The 17,159-nt window shown below is 40.5% G+C and overlaps 1 protein-coding gene across 1 annotated transcript in view; it reads left to right on the forward strand.

The window, feature by feature from the left end:
* The window catches only part of col23a1a (collagen type XXIII alpha 1 chain a), a 132,072-nt gene extending 115,116 nt beyond the window's left edge, over positions 1-16,956 (forward strand). Inside the window, exons 12-32 of the mRNA XM_081383522.1 lie at positions 732-758; positions 863-889; positions 3,652-3,705; positions 4,102-4,164; positions 4,288-4,332; positions 10,566-10,643; positions 10,885-10,908; positions 11,870-11,923; positions 12,091-12,135; positions 12,287-12,367; positions 12,448-12,501; positions 12,605-12,670; positions 12,995-13,021; positions 13,206-13,265; positions 13,540-13,611; positions 13,882-13,908; positions 14,382-14,435; positions 14,587-14,673; positions 14,989-15,057; positions 16,228-16,266; positions 16,849-16,956. Coding sequence (XP_081239648.1) covers positions 732-758; positions 863-889; positions 3,652-3,705; positions 4,102-4,164; positions 4,288-4,332; positions 10,566-10,643; positions 10,885-10,908; positions 11,870-11,923; positions 12,091-12,135; positions 12,287-12,367; positions 12,448-12,501; positions 12,605-12,670; positions 12,995-13,021; positions 13,206-13,265; positions 13,540-13,611; positions 13,882-13,908; positions 14,382-14,435; positions 14,587-14,673; positions 14,989-15,057; positions 16,228-16,266; positions 16,849-16,899 — 1,104 coding nt within the window. The 3' untranslated portion in view covers positions 16,900-16,956. The remainder of the gene's footprint in view (positions 1-731; positions 759-862; positions 890-3,651; positions 3,706-4,101; positions 4,165-4,287; positions 4,333-10,565; positions 10,644-10,884; positions 10,909-11,869; positions 11,924-12,090; positions 12,136-12,286; positions 12,368-12,447; positions 12,502-12,604; positions 12,671-12,994; positions 13,022-13,205; positions 13,266-13,539; positions 13,612-13,881; positions 13,909-14,381; positions 14,436-14,586; positions 14,674-14,988; positions 15,058-16,227; positions 16,267-16,848) is intronic.
* The last annotated feature ends 203 nt before the right edge of the window (positions 16,957-17,159 follow it).

Below are 17,159 nucleotides of genomic sequence, written 5' to 3' on the forward strand. Positions count from 1 at the left end.
TGAGGGTAAGTGCTGACAATTATTTTTTTGGGGGGGGTGAACTATCCCTTTAAGAAAAAAAAAAAAAGAAAAAAAAGAACAGTGAAAACTGGGTAACTTCGTGACCAACATTTTTAAAACTATTACTAAATAAAATGCGATCAAAAGTGGCCTCTCTTCTGATACTAAATGGCATAATTTTGTTTGGTTTGTTAAAAAGAATATGTATACCATCCTGAGATGTGAAACCAGGCATGTCTCGTCGCAAAATGTAACTATCATCGCTCAGCACTTTATAAAGTTGTATATATAATTATATGTATAATGTCCAACATTATTCGCATACATATATAGTATATTTGCATATTATACTATATAGCATATCTCAACTGCTTGATTGCTTGTATTGCCACAAAATGTAAACTATATTATTTCCCAGCTCTAATCTGTGACTATGAGACATTAAGATATTATAAATATTTTACGATATGCGAAAAGCACTATACAGATAAATTTGACTTGACTTAACTTGATATTTAATGTGAAACTCATACCACTAACCCAATCAAGCCATTTAATGTAATAATGATGCACTTTAGGACTGGCACATATGACTTTTGGTTCTATAGCGCTGGTCTCCTTCAAAACAAGAGCTCTGGCATCAATCAAACACTGACTGTAAGTTTGTGGACGGTACATCTTAAAAGTTTAGTGTATTAAAGAAACTCTTAAATGCTTCTCTGTCTCTCTAGGGTGCTCCAGGACTAGATGGAATAGAGGTGAGCGTGCAGCGCTGTTTATGATCATCATGGCCATGGTCTTCATGGCTTACATTATATAATTGTATGTTACTTTCTTTCAAACATGTTTTCTCTCTCTGCAGGGACAAAGAGGTTTACCAGGAAAACCGGTAAGATAAAAACACAAACCCTGTGTGTGTGTGTGTATGCTCATCCTTATGATCAAGATGTTTCTTGTTTTTTAGGTAAATGTCTTGCTTTCTCAATTTTATGAAAGACTAAATTCTTTCCTCTCGGCATAAATTTGAACAGCATGTTTGAGTGTTTTGTCCTTTGTGCTGGTAAGTGCTTGCTGACTTCAGCTGTCCTTAAACACACTGACGTCTGGTCGCACTGACATCTGTATGATGTCTTGAATTATTCCTGTTTCACTAGAAAGACTTTTAATGTGTTATAGCAGTTTAGTTTTAGTACATGTGCATGTTTGTGAGTGAGAGGCTAAGATGAAAAACATACATGTGAGTATGTTCTTAGCCAGTGTTGAAGTCTCATGGGCCTGTTGTACATAAAGTCAGCATGAAATAGTGTTCGCAACCCTTTTTGCTTCAGTAATTTGATTTATTTCTAAGTGAATTTTTTTTTTTTATCTATGAAAATTGAAAAGTGGTCTTTTATATGTGGCTAGAGGAGAGGAGAGGGGAGGGGAGGGGAGGGGAGGGTGACGTCAGCCGTCAGAGCTGAATCAAGCTTTTACATCGAAACATTAGTACCAAGACCAAGATCTTTCTTTGGAATCATGTGAAATGATGCAGTGTTCCCAATAAGACCTTAAGACATTAAGAAAGTAAATAGGGTAAAACTTGTTTTTCATCTTGACTATAAAGATGGCATGAAATGGAATTTTCTAATTAGAAAATGTTCTAAATGCATCTTATTGATGTAATTACAGAAATTAATTACAGCTGTAATTACATGCAGGTATTTTTAAAAGTATGTATGTACAGTACAGTACACAATAATAAGTGTGTATTGTATCAAATTATTAATTTAAATGTTAGTACATTGTAGTTAAAGACACCTAATGTAAAGTAGGACTGAGCAGTTTCATGTCTATCCTTGTATTGTTCAACTGGTAGAAGTTGATATGGCATTTAGAAAGTAATTAGTCATAAGTAATGCAATATTTTTTAGAGAAAGTAATTAGTACAGTAATCTAAATACACTGCTAAAGATTTTCTTTTTTAACTTGTAACTTGCCCAACACTAGACAACACTTGGATGAACGTCGTAACACAGAAAAAGATCTGTCGTGAGTGGTGACTTACATTACATCGCAAATCTCACATGGATTTTTGTGTTAAATGTCTTCAAATGTCTGTAAACGGGATGCGCTGTTATTCAGGTAGTTAGCTAGAACTTGTTCAGCCGTATTATCTTAAAATTTCTCTAAAATGTTTCTCAAAACTGACCACAGAAACAGACTGTTAATGAACGTCTACTGCAGCGTGACTGAGAATGGTCTACAATTTCACTCTTCCTGTAGCTCAAACAGTAGAGTGTTGGCGCTTGCGACGCCAAGGTCATGGGTTCGATTCCTGGGGAAAGCAAGAATTGATAAGAATGTAAATGTGTACCTAGAAATGCAATGTGAGTCGCTTTAGATAAAAGCGTCTGCCAAATGCATAAATGTAACATGAACGTGCATTACATCATTAATTAGGTTTTGACCACTGATCTATTTAAATGACTGGATTGCTCATGTCATGACGTCATAAAAAGTGAAGCCACCGTGCCGCCATATTGGTATTCCCCAGTATTCCCTGACATTCAATTGAATTATTAGGAAATCATCTGATTTTAATGAGAAAACATTACCTAACGAGTCAGCGTTTTTATATCTGAAGTCTCTCTGTACATTCTTACAACCCAAACATCCTAAACATTTTAATGGTTATTTGTTTAAATAACATAAATAACAAATATCAACTGATGAGACACCTCACCATTTGTACTGTATTACAAATGTCAAAACGATTCCTCTGAAATCTGAATACAGATTTATGCTTTGTAAGGCATGCGCATACAACTTAGTTCATCATTATTCACTGTGGTTATGTAATTATATTGTGTCATATAATGCTGTTTTTATTCGTACAGTAACTAAATGATTCAACAGTGTTTTCATTAACGGCATGTATTTCGAAGCAGTAAAGATAACCACTTAAACGTTGGTTACATGATACAAATAACACTTAATTCATGCAAACCGTCATATAATTTGAGCTGACCTGTGGCTTTTTAATGGTTTACAAGATCTCCAAGAGTCTGAAGTGGATGTTTGTCAACAAAAAGACATGAGGAAATAATATACACGCTTCACAACTTGAATGAAGCTGACTGCGTGTGGATTTAAAGACATCAAGCTTTATTTCCAAGCATTTATGCTGTTGCTCTGAGCAAGATGATGCATGGTAAAACTTTTTTATATAATATAGTGCAAAATAATAATAGATTGTATGTATAGTAATATTTATTATATATTCAAATCAATTTCTGCTAATAATCCAAGATAAATGTTCATGCCTAATATTTCCTGCATAATTACATTCATAAAGAAATCTATTTTGTGTTAGTTCAGTTACCTGTGTCGGCAGTGTGCAGAAAACACACCCATCTTAACAATTTCTGTATCGCTTATCCTGCCGAGAAAGACCATAAATATTACAGATAACATTCAAAGTATCAACTAATGTACATATCTTAAAACAATTTATGTGCAGCTGATACCCTGATAAGCACGTGATTTTAGGTCGTTGTTGTCAGTCTTTCACATAGATCAGAAGTGTTGACACATTTTGAAAGCAGTGACGTATGATATTAAGTGTTTGTGTCTTCATCCTTGCATTTTTGGACTGTTTGAACTGTTTTACAGGGTGAAGTTGGTGATCAGGGTTACCCAGGACCACAGGGACCCCCAGGGTCAAAGGTCAGATTCTTGTTTTTTTGACACCTGAATATTGAAAAGTTCATAATCATGATCCAAAAACATACTGTTTTCAAGGTCCTTTTCGTCCATTATGGTATTTAAATGAGACTTCAAGAAATATTTTTTACCCATTCATTTGTGTATTTATCTTCTGTTATGCACTCTTTCATTTTGTTTCTTTCAATCCTCCCATGCAGCATATTCTTTGGGTTTGATCATACGCTCAATTTGACCATAGCCTCTTATTACTTAATCATTAGCAGCGTAATAAGAATGATTTCATAGTGTAATGGACTTCATATGGATCCGACTGCTCTGTTCAAGCATCTTTTGCTGCAATCTCATTCTCCGCGATCTGTTCTATATTAATTTAAATGCTCTTTATACGTTTGGCAGGGCGAGCAGGGAGAGCCAGGCCCTCAGGGTGACCGAGGAACTGATGGTCTGCCAGGCTTGAAGGTGAAGCTATCTCTGCTTTATATATTTATATACAGTGATTCCAACAAAGACAGGACTTAGAGTAAATGGGTAATATAAGTCTGATTGATTGTGTTGGTTTGATTTGGGCTTTGTATTTCTCAGGGAGATAAAGGAGATGTTGGAGAACAAGGACCCCAGGGCGAAATGGTGAGGAATGATGTATCTATGGTTCCATGAAGAACCTTTAACAGCCATGGAAACTTTTCATTGCACAAAAGGTTCTTTATAGTGGAAAAAAGTTCTTTAGATTATTTAACACTAGAAGTGCCAGAATTCCATAACTACTAGAACTGCCGCAAGCAGTCATTTTGACCGCTAGATTCCAAACTCTATATCTTTAATGATAAATACCCAATTGAGAGATGAATGCATTTATTGTATTAGGATGTCTTTTAAAAACAAAACAACACCAAACTGTACATTTAAACAAGTTTAATTATACATTTATAAATAAATTATATCCGTAGATGTCCTGAACAAAATGACGGAGTAGCCTAGTTTCCACTGTTCAATCGCGCCCGCGCCCGCCGACACACACACACACACACACACACACACACACACACACACACACACACACACACACACACACACACACACACACACACACACACACCATATTCCAGCATTGCAATCTTGACATTGCAGCCTGTTCATTATAGCCATAATAAAATATAATAATAAAATAGTCAACCTAACATGTAAAAAAATTCCACTGCTCTGTTTGTCAGTAGCCTAGTACAATTCGTACCATTTTGCGCATGTGAAGAGGATGATTTTTTCCGTCGATATTGGAACGTGAGTGAAGTACAAAGCCTATAATAAAGAATAGTTTACCATCCAAATACATCGCAAATGTTGAAACATTTTGATTCTAATTAGAGAGTTACGTGAGCCTAACGCCGCTTAGGCTACTTTCACTTTTGCTTATAAAGTATTTCATTTTGGCTTGTTTATAGTTATTTTTTCATTCTTGTTCTGTTCTGAATATCATTACATTTAAATGATTTGTTGTTGAAAATGTTTAGTGTATTTTTTACCACATTTTATTGTTGTGTATATTGGTATAGCCTATAACAATACCGCAAAATTCAGTGCGGTCAATATGACTGTCTATGGCCGAAATAGGTAAATATGTTCATTTGTTTTTTTGCCTTATGTGTAATTTATATGAAAAACATTTTAAATGAAAATACAGACACTTTTAGGAAAAGTCAGGTACCAGCAGGATTGTATTTATTTTTTCAACAAAGTTATCGCAGATATAAAATTCAAAACGGTCAAAATGACCGCCATGGCAGTTCTAGTGTTAAATGTTCTTCACAGTGAAAAACAAATCAAGAAATGTTGATGTGGCGAGCAGGACGAGGTCGAGGGCCGTGGGAGGACGGCACGAGGCCGGTGGCGCGATTGCAAATGAGCGACACCTGCGCGACGCACCGGTCTCGCATCTCTCACGGAGGAGCGGAAGCATAAAGGAGGAGCGACGACAGTGAAGAGCGAGAGAGGACAGGCCTGATTTTATTTGATGTTGTGTTTTGTTTTCTGTTTGGTGTTGCCAGCAGTCGTCCGTGAGGGGCTGCTGGCTTTTACTTTCATTTTGTATTTGTTTTATTTTGATTAAAAATGTTTGAATGTTCGCCGGTTCCCGCCTCCTTCTTCCCGTAACAACAAACCTCGTTACATTGGTGCCGAAAACCGGGAGGAAGGAGGGACACGCTGTCGGAGAGCCCTCGCTGCTGGGAGGTATCGCGGTGCTGAGGAGGTCGGGCAGCACGAGGGAGCGTCTGCCGCCGATTGCTGCCCGAGGCGATGGTGCTGGATCGAAAGAAGATCTGGTGGGACGGAGAGCTCGCTGCCATCCTCCTGGGTCGAGGAGGGATGGCTGCCATCCGCGAGGGAGCGGAGGAGTTGCTCCCGTTCGCCGTGGGCCGGAGCCTGTTGCCGTCGGCCATGATGGGGGCGGAGCAGGGGACGGGAGGCTCGCTGCCAGCTGCCCTCGATCGGAGGAGCCATCGCCGTCCGCCAGGAGGTGGAGGAGCGTCGAGCCGTCCCCCAACGGATGTCCAGTGCCATCGCATGGCACCGCGAGTGACTCTCAGCTGGTTGAGGACCGAGCGGCAGTGTGTCCGGGAACCGGATCAAGAATTTTTTTTTGTTTGTTTGTTTGTTTCTCCTCTCTCCCCTCTCTCGTCTCTGTCGCTCCTCATGCTTCCGTCTCCTTTTCTCTCGCCTCGTCTGTCCATACCCCCAGGTACCGCAGCCGCCGTGATCGGTCCCCCCACGGGAGGGGGGGGGGGGGAGTAGGCGCAGCCTCGGTGGTACCCCCCGGCCTGCGAGGGGCGATGGGGGTATGTGGCGAGCAGGACGAGGTCGAGGGCCGTGGGAGGACGGCACGAGGCCGGTGGCGCGATTGCAAATGAGCGACACCTGCGCGACGCACCGGTCTCGCATCTCTCACGGAGGAGCGGAAGCATAAAGGAGGAGCGACGACAGTGAAGAGCGAGAGAGGACAGGCCTGATTTTATTTGATGTTGTGTTTTGTTTTCTGTTTGGTGTTGCCAGCAGTCGTCCGTGAGGGGCTGCTGGCTTTTACTTTCATTTTGTATTTGTTTTATTTTGATTAAAAATGTTTGAATGTTCGCCGGTTCCCGCCTCCTTCTTCCCGTAACAACAAACCTCGTTACAGTTGACTAAAAGGTTCTTCGGGGAGAATCAAAATGATTCTTCTATTGCATAAATGCAAAAAAGCTGTAAAATGCTGTAAAGAAGCGCACGACGAGATAGAAAACAAAAACAGTTATTAATAAAATAAACAGGGAACACTCAGGAGATTGCAGAAGAATACATAACACAACCACGTTAAATAAAGGCGATACCGGACAAAGGAACTAAGGAAGCACAAGGCTAAATACATGGAGAAGGTAATCAAACTGAACGGAGACAGGTGTCACTGATTAACAATCAAGGAAACTAACCAGGAACTAGTAGAGACGAAGCCATAGTGACGAGCATCTGAGGGGGAGCCAGAGGACTGAGGTGGAGCCAGAGGACTGAGGTGGAGCCTGTGGGTCTGAGGACTGAGGTGGAGCCTGTGGGTCTGAGGACTGAGGTGGAGTCAGAGGACTGAGGTAGAGCCAGAGGACTGAGGTGGAGTCAGTGGGTCTGAGGACCTAGGCGGAGCCAGAGGACTGAGGTGGAGTCACTGGGTCTGAGGACTGAGGTGGAGTCAGAGGACTCAGGTAGAGCCAGAGGACTGAGGTGGAGTCAGTGGGTCTGAGGACCTAGGCGGAGCCAGAGGACTGAGGTAGAGCCAGAGGACTGAGGTGGAGTCAGTGGGTCTGAGGACCTAGGCGGAGCCAGAGGACTGAGGTAGAGCCAGAGGACTGAGGTGGAGTCAGTGGGTCTGAGGACCTAGGCGGAGCCAGAGGACTGAGGTAGAGCCAGAGGACTGAGGTGGAGTCAGTGGGTCTGAGGACCTAGGCGGAGCCAGAGGACTGAGGTAGAGCCAGAGGACTGAGGTGGAGTCAGTGGGTCTGAGGACCTAGGCGGAGCCAGAGGACTGAGGTAGAGCCAGAGGACTGAGGTGGAGTCAGTGGGTCTGAGGACCTAGGCGGAGCCAGAGGACTGAGGTGGAGCCAGAGGACTGAGGTGGAGTCAGTGGGTCTGAGGACCTAGGCGGAGCCAGAGGACTGAGGTGGAATCAGTGGGTCTGAGGACCTAGGCGGAGCCAGAGGACTGAGGTAGAGCCAGAGGACTGAGGTGGAGTCAGTGGGTCTGAGGACCTAGGCGGAGCCAGAGGACTGAGGTGGAGTCAGTGGGTCTGAGGACCTAGGCAGAGCCAGAGGACTGAGGTGGAGTCAGTGGGTCTGAGGACCTAGGCGGAGCCAGAGGACTGAGGTAGAGCCAGAGGACTGAGGTGGAGTCAGTGGGTCTGAGGACCTAGGCGGAGCCAGAGGACTGAGGTAGAGCCAGAGGACTGAGGTGGAGTCAGTGGGTCTGAGGACCTAGGCGGAGCCAGAGGACTGAGGTAGAGCCAGAGGACTGAGGTGGAGTCAGTGGGTCTGAGGACCTAGGCGGAGCCAGAGGACTGAGGTGGAGCCAGAGGACTGAGGTGGAGTCAGTGGGTCTGAGGACCTAGGCGGAGCCAGAGGACTGAGGTGGAATCAGTGGGTCTGAGGACCTAGGCGGAGCCAGAGGACTGAGGTAGAGCCAGAGGACTGAGGTGGAGTCAGTGGGTCTGAGGACCTAGGCGGAGCCAGAGGACTGAGGTGGAGTCAGTGGGTCTGAGGACCTAGGCAGAGCCAGAGGACTGAGGTGGAGTCAGTGGGTCTGAGGACCTAGGCGGAGCCAGAGGACTGAGGTGGAGCCAGAGGACTGAGGTGGATTCAGTGGGTCTGAGGACCTAGGCGGAGCCAGAGGACTGAGGTGGAATCAGTGGGTCTGAGGACCTAGGCGGAGCCAGAGGACTGAGGTAGAGCCAGAGGACTGAGGTGGAGTCAGTGGGTCTGAGGACCTAGGCGGAGCCAGACGACTGAGGTGGAGTCAGAGGACTGAGGTAGAGCCAGAGGACTGAGGTGGAGTCAGTGGGTCTGAGTACTGAGGTGGAGCCAGAGGACTGAGGTGGAGTCAGAGGGAAGGCGGAGCCCTACATTGCCAGACAAAGCCGAAGGGGTTGAGGGACGAAGTGTAGCTGAAGGTCCCTCACTCCTCAGTGGTGGGAGTGTGGGTGGGGTCTTCCCCCATTCCCTCAAACTTCACAAGTACTCCCACAGCGCATTATGTTGCCGGCTCACACACCTGGTCAGACTCAATGTGGCGCTCGGGCGATGGTTGGCTCATTCTTTTTCTATGGCGCTGACTCGTGCATCGCGTCAGACTCGGCCTCTCTGTCTGCGTTGGCTCTGGCTTTATATCCGTGCAGCAATGTGATGGCTGGCTGGGTTCTGGGTCCGTAATGGGGCTGGTGATGTCCTCCGCTGGACAGATGGTAAAAGCTGATCCATTATTCGCCTGCACCCATTCCACAAAAGCGACGAAATTCTCTCGAGGACCATTCCCTGGGAGGCGTGCTGTGGGAGACTCATCAGACCAGGCAACATTTTTCCAATCTTCTATATTCCAATTTTGGTAAGGCTGTGCGAATTGTAGCCTTGTAGCGAATTGTTTCCTGTCCTCAGCTGACAGTGGCACCGGTGTGTGTTCTTCTGCTGCTGTTGTTCATCTGCTTCAAGGTTTGACATGTTGAGCGTTCAGAGATGCTCTTCTGCAGACCTCGGTTGTAATGAGTAGTTGTTTGTGTTACTGTTGCCTTTCTATCAGCTCGAACCAGTCTGGCCATTCTCCTCTGATCTCTGGCACCAACAAGGCATTTTCACCCACAGAGCTGCTGCTCTCTGGATATTTCCTCTTTTTCAGACCATTCTCTGTAAACCCTAGAGATGGTTGTGTGTGAAAATCCCAATGGATCAGCAGTTTCTGAAATACTCATACCAGCCCATCTGGTATCAACAACCATGCCACTTTCAAACCCAGTTAACAATTACTGTCTTTCAGCGTTGAAATATAGTTGAAAATAAGTCGGTCCGCCTTGGACTGGTTTACAACGGGATTTCAACTAAGTAGTTTCGGCCGGACTGTTTGACTACGTGTTTTCAACTGATCATCAAAGACAGGATAAGTCTGTTATACATGCTAAAATAACGGAGAAAAAAAAACTACCAAACTATGTTCATTATTATCTCAAATAAATTTAAAGAGTTTTACATATTCCATCAAGACGTTGAAGATCGACCTGTTTTCAACGTTGAAAAGTCGTAATTAGTCTATTCAGTGTCTAATAGACGACTTTCTGCTAGCTGGGAAGTCACTTAAATTCCATTTCTTCCCCATTCTGATGCTCAGTTTGAACTTCAGCTGATCGTCTTCTTGACCATGGGTGTGTCCCAATCAGCTCCCTAGTTCAGTAGTCTGGACACTGATCAGGGAGTCTGCCATTTTAAGGTTTGTCTCAATCGCAAAATCTTTCCAGTGCACTGAAATGTTTGTTCCTTAAAAAGTCCCACAGTGCACTGTGCAAACCAGGGAGCATAAATACATGTCTCACTAATGTTCCCTTAATGGAAGTTCTGACACATGAAACATAAATCAAGTCAAAGTATTTATCGTAATGTACTTTAAATAACATTAAAACATAATGTCAGAAATAAATCAGTTCTGCTGTTGTTCATAAATACCAGTGGTGATGTTGTACAATGAGGACGTTGTGATTTTTAATACATTAGAATTACAAAACAAAACCAGAGAAACACCTCTCCACATCTGAGAATACTTGCAGATTTGTGTGGTCAGTTGTGTAACATTTTTTCTCATCCCGGCAGGGCCTCACCGGAGAGAAAGGCACATCAGCATCTGGTGACATCATTGACTTTAATGGCAAACTCTTAGATGCCTTTCAGGTGAGTTGTGATTTTATTAATGGTAATTGCTAAAAAAAAAATCTTCTCAATAACTTATAAATCTGTTATTTTTTGCTAGTTGGCCATCTGGATTAATGTCAATTTGATGTTACTGGTTAGACTTCCTGTAATGCAACAATGTAAACCACAGATGACTATAAATTCATGGTTGTACTTGTATTAATACCAAATGTGTTCTAAAATCTGAGGTCTGACATTAGTTGATTTTTTTTTCTGGCAGGCCATCAAAACCATCAGTGTCTCGGTAACTGTAATATAGCATGGGTTGCCATTTCTGCTTTTTTTTGGTTAAATATGCAGCCTGATCCTTGTCCTTAACAAATACTCACTGTATTTGCGTGTGAACATGATTTTTTTTTTGCAGTTGCCAAATGAAACACTGTAAATAATGTTTTTTTTGTATTATATATTATTAATATAACTACTATTATTATTATTATTATTATCAGTCTGTTGCATGCATGCAACATTATGTTGTAAGACAGTGAAGTAAACCTGACTGACAAAATGAAATTTAAAATTATTGTTCAAATAATTTTACTTTACTATGCTATGCTTCTTGTAACATACCAAAGACAGATTTGTGAAATTAGATGCAATTAGTAGCAAATGTTGTTGTGCATATTCTTGTTCTGAGAATGTGTATATGGGCTGTTTAATGAATGGTTCTTGTGGTTACATTAATTATAGTGTCTGTTTAAATGTTCTGGATGATGCCCTTCTTTGAAAGTCTGTGTTTTGTCACACAGCAATTGGGAAATGGGAGGAAAAATTAGGAAATCTGTTATTTTTGACATTTGCAAGGCTTTGTGGTCATCTCTATCAACAGTGTAATCAGTCTGAAATGTTTATCGAACCACAAACCTTGCCAGCTCATTGTACTGATACATTGAAATATGGTGTCAAGGAAATTAAAAAGATCAGCCAATAATTATGGTTTGTATCAGACTAAAGAATAGCAATATTTCCATCAAAGAATGCCACCAACATTGTTAAGGGATGTTGTTTTCATACTCCAAAAGTTTCAGATCCCACATGGTTGATTACACATTAAGAGTTATATTGGAACAACATTTCCCTGTTTTATAGCAGTCGTAAAATGAGGTTTATCAGAGGTTTGTGGTTCTCAAAATGCATAAGTGGGGTTTTCAAAAAGACCATTTTATAAGCTTTAATTCTTTCTGTTCCGTTTGCTTCCCAAATAGGGACCACCTGGCCCTCCTGGACCCCCGGGACAACCAGGAAAAGAAGGTCCAAAGGTGAATATCTTTCACAATTTGATCAATTTCCACAGTGTTAACTCTTAACGAGTGGCTCGGTTGGAATGTGTGATTGTCAGAGACGATGTAAGCTATTCACTAATTAATAGCATAATGAGAAATATCAATTCTGTTCTTCTCTGAGTATGTTTCATTCATCCAAACAGGGTGAACTTGGCTTACCTGGGCCTGCTGGGGTTGATGGCGAAAAGGTGATAATTCGTTCAACCCAATATCACTTTATAACCATAGTTTTACAAGGACAAGAACAATTGAGTTCATTAAATGTTAATGACTAATTTAGATCTCTGAGGTTCATGCAAATGAATTACACATCAATATTTGGATTCATTTGATCATCAGGGTGATAAGGGAGACACTGGAGAGCCTGGTGAAATTGGAGAGAGGGGGGAGAAAGGAGAAATGGGCCTGTCTGGTCCCTCTGTATGTATACATTTTTCTCCTTCTAAATATTCTAATTTATTTTTTTATCATTTTATTGATATGAATTAAATTTGTTAAAGGGAGTGGATGGGCAGAAAGGAGAGAAAGGAGACTCTATACTAGAAGACAATCTGGTTAGTACAACTGCATCCGCATTTATTGACTCGTTCATTAATATTCGAATAAATAGTGTCAGGAGTACAGTCATCTTCAGCTGTGGTTTATGACTATCTACAGGTTCAGATGATTTCACAGCCGGGACCACCAGGGCCTCCAGGTCCACCAGGACAGCCTGGATACATGGTGAGACACATTTTAGACTTATATGATATTTGACTTTCAGTTCATTTGATGACATCTGAGAACAAATATGATGACAATTTTACAAGTGACTGCCATAAAATGGAATGAATGAGTCATTTTGATGTATCATGTCTCGTGTTATTTATCCTTGGATTTTTATCTGTATCACATTATTATGTAACCAAACTGTACTTAGCCTAACAATACGTTCTCTCTCTTTTTTTTTGCTTTGATGGAGTTTAAATGTCATCTGCAAGATCATGATTTTAAGAGTGATATAATAACATGATTCAAAGTTTGTGACCGTTATTATGTGTGTTTTAGGGTCATCGTGGCATGCCAGGCACCAAAGTAGGTGTTTATTTTCTTAAAACAAAATCTATTCATTTATATGGATTCCTAAATTGAGTGATTTATCCAACTTTTTACTTTGACATGAAATGCATCATAAACCAAACTTAACTACTTTGAACTCCACAATAAATATCTGGAGATATCCAGTGAAGTCTTAAACGCTGTACTGAATCTCTCGCAGGGTGATCCAGGGGAGAGCATTAAAGGAGAGAAGGGAGAAAGCGGTGCTTCAGGAATACAAGTGAGATCATCTAATCCCATAATGCACTAGTCCTGGATTTAAAAGCAAAAGCCACATTCACATAGATGTACGATTGGCCTGTGGATGTTATGAGTATGAAGTTATCCATGGTAGTTGTATGCGCACATCCAGAAAACGTCGTACAGTCCAATAAATTGATTCCTTGGAAGCCCGACTTTTATTTACTCTCTTATGAAGTTATCCATGTTTATTATATCTGTAAGCTATAACCATAACATATCTGATGGTTTATACTTATTATTATGTTTTATAGGGCCTTCAGGGTCCTCAAGGGCCCCCGGGAGCAACAGGATTAGTTGGTCTACCCGGCACAAAGGGTGAAAAGGTACACAACTTATCACTATTTGTAATGGCCATTAGGTTTGAACAAATGTATTTGTGCTAACTATTTTATTCCTTTCAGCTCCTCCTCTAATTTAATATTTTATTTATTAATTTTTATTGCACTTTGTGGTTTTTAAAGTGATTCATAAATACATTTTTATTTGATTTGATGAATGTGAAATGTAATGCCTAAACCTAATTGTAAAGTAATTTGACAGGTACTTGTACTGGTATTAATATAGCTTAAATTGTATATATTTTTCTTTCACAGGGAAAACCAGGGGAACCTGGATTAGATGTAAGCAGCTCTATCTATCTATCTATCTATCTATCTATCTATCTATCTATCTATCTATCTATCTATCTATCTATCTATCTATCTATCTATCTATCTATCTATCTATCTATCTATCTATCTATCTATCTATCTATCTATCTATCTATCTATCTATCTTTCTATCTATCTATCTATCTATCTATCTATCTATCTATCTATCTATCTATCTATCTATCTATCTATCTATCTATCTATCTATCTATCTATCTATCTATCTATCTATCTATCTATCTATCTATCTATCTATCTATCTATCTATCTATCTATCTATCTATCTATCTATCTATCTATCTATCTATCTATCTATCTATCTATCTATCTATCTATCTATCTATCTATCTATCTATCTATCTATCTATCTATCTATCTTTCATTCTATCTATCTATCGGCTGGTGAATCTCTTGATGTAAGTCTTGATATTCTTGTATCGCAGGGTTTTCCTGGCCTTAAAGGAGACAGGGGTGAGCGTGGGGAGAGAGGAGAGCAGGTGCTGTATCATATTTACCTCAGACAATCAATGAAACTGTCACAGATGTTCAATAAAACAGTGCTTTATTTATTTACCGTACTGACTGTACATAGTCCTGTACTTCAAGTGATCTTGTTGAATTCATTCCGATGGTTGGTCCTGTTCACAGGGAGATCGCGGTCCTGTTGGAAAGAGAGGGCTCAAGGGAAAGAAAGGCGAGCAGGGACCGCCGGGTCTGGACCAGCCCTGTCCCGTGGTGCGTGCTGTAGCTACTTTTGAAATGTTTATATGTGTTGATGTATTACAGATTCATACTGCTGAAAATCAGGTGAAAAAACATGCCGGGTAATTCTGTCAGGAAGGACGATGTTGTGCCCATCTGGGCGCACACATATCACAGACATCTTTTTTCCCTTTTCCACATTTCCTCGCCTTCCTTCTGTATGTTTCTATAGACTGCTGTTCCGTTTCAGTTTCTCTTTGATTGGGCTCTCCAGAGTGAGTGTGTGTGTGTTGTTTGTTTTTAGTCATTATGGGAGTGTATATTCTGTATGTATGCTCTCGCTGACAGGGAGGTGATGGATGTAAAAAAGAGGCGGTGGAAATGGGGCAGTCGGCCCCTGAGGCCCCCTGCCCACTGGTACAGTATATCTGCCTGCTCTCTCTCTCTCTCTCTCTCTCTCTCTCTCTCTCTCTCTCTCTCTCTCTCTCTCTCTCTCTCTCTCTCTCTCTCTCTCTCTCTCTCTCTCTCTCTCTCTCTCTCTCTCTCTCTCTCTCTCTCTCTCTCTCTCTACTCTCTCTCTCTCTCTCTCTCTCTCTCTCTCTCTCTCTTTCTCTTTCTCTACTCTGTTTCTGACACTTCCTTTTCCTTTTTAACTACTCCTTTTAAACTATCTGTCACCTACATAAACAGTTCAAAAGTTTGGGGTCAGAACGATTTTTTTTTTCATTTGAAAGAAATTGATACTTTTATTCGGCAAGGCTGCATTAAATTGATCAAAAGTGATTTATAATGCTACAAAAGATTTCTATTCATCAAAGAATCCTGAAAAAAAAAACGTATCAATTTCCAGAAAAATATTAAGCAGCACAACTCTTTTCAACATTGATAATAATAAGAAAAATGTCTTGAGCAGCAAATCATCATATTAGAATGATTTCTGAATCTGAAGGATCACGTGACACTGAAGACTGGAGTAATGATGCTGAAAATTCAGCTTTTCATCACAGGAATGAATTATATATATTTCTTTTAAAATGTAATACTATTTCAGTTGATATTTTTACTGTTTTTTTTTTTTTTATCAAATAAATGCAGCCTTCTTTCAAAAACATTTAAATCTTCCCAACCCCAAACTTTATATTTAAGGGTTATAAAATCCAAAGCTGATGCATAAAAAAATATTAACTAAGATTCACAAGAAACATTGTAACTTATCAAGCATTATGTAATGATCTGATATTATTTATTTAGTGTTACTTGCTTCATAACACCTGAGTTTGGCAAGCATGTATGTAAAAATCTAGTTTTTGTTGTTGTTGTGATCCTTTGCTGAGTTTGAGTGTTTAAGTTGATGTTTTCTATACATTATTACAAAATAGAATAAAAATGCATGCATACATTTTTTTGATCAAAAACAATTAGAATTTGTGTGCAGTGTATGTTTGCAGGCAATAATACCAATTTAAATGGCAATATATATATATAATTTATTTATTATTACCATTTTAACACATTCATTTGTTAAATACAATTGCAATTAAAAAAGGATTATCTGCTCTTACACTCATTTTTTTTTTTTTTTTCAAGGGTCCTGATGGACTTCCAATACCAGGTTGCTGGCACAAGGTCAGTAAAAAGTAAAAAAAAATAATGCATTATGACACTTGAATATACCATAACCGTGTGACTTTACCATTAACAACTGCCTATTTAAAATGACCTGACTGCAGTGTGCTTCAGTACACATGCCACATAAATGCCACATAGCTGTTTTATGTTCTTATTTTGGATTTTTTATGGTTTGCTTGTGACTAATATCGTTTGTCTGTTGTTCTTTTGCAGTGATGTGTAACCTGAGGCATGTCGTCTGTACATATTGATGTGATATATATTGGAATTTCATACAGCTTTTTCACTTTTTAAATATTTCTACATTTTATAAAGACAAGAGACTTCGATGAACACTCATCAGTGTTATTTTTTCATAAACTTTTTTTTTTTTTTGGACCAAATAGTGGGTGCTGTTTTTGCATTGTTTGTGTTATATATATAAAAAAAAATTATTCCTGGAGCATAAGATGACAGCATTTTTCACCATCAGCTGCCTGTAATGAGCTCGGGTGAATGTTGCATGGGCATGCTGGACTGACCCGCTCAACTGGTGCCGATACAAGAATTTTTGCATCACATCCCATTTTGTTTTGAAAGGAGCAGGGAATGCTTCAGAAACTCAAGAGGAAACGTCTCTCCCAGCCTTGAAGTTCTTCAAGAACCCGAGCAGTTTCAGTGACTTTACGGTCCCTCAAGTGACGGTATCTCAATAATATTGGTTGATATTGACTGTCCTCAATGTGCAGGTCGAATGAGGGTGCAAGCAGCCCTCGCTATGGTCAATATTTTTCATGGAGGATCATAATTGAGCTCTTGGAGATGATAAGAGATCAGGGATATGCCTCATGGATGCAGTTGCTCCATGGGACAGTAACAGCAGCCTGACATAAGAGGCTTTGGCATGGAGG

The sequence above is a fragment of the Scardinius erythrophthalmus genome (genome assembly GCF_964197995.2).
Source record: "Scardinius erythrophthalmus genome assembly, chromosome: 13".
In the NCBI taxonomy this organism is placed as follows: Eukaryota; Metazoa; Chordata; class Actinopteri; order Cypriniformes; family Leuciscidae; genus Scardinius; species Scardinius erythrophthalmus.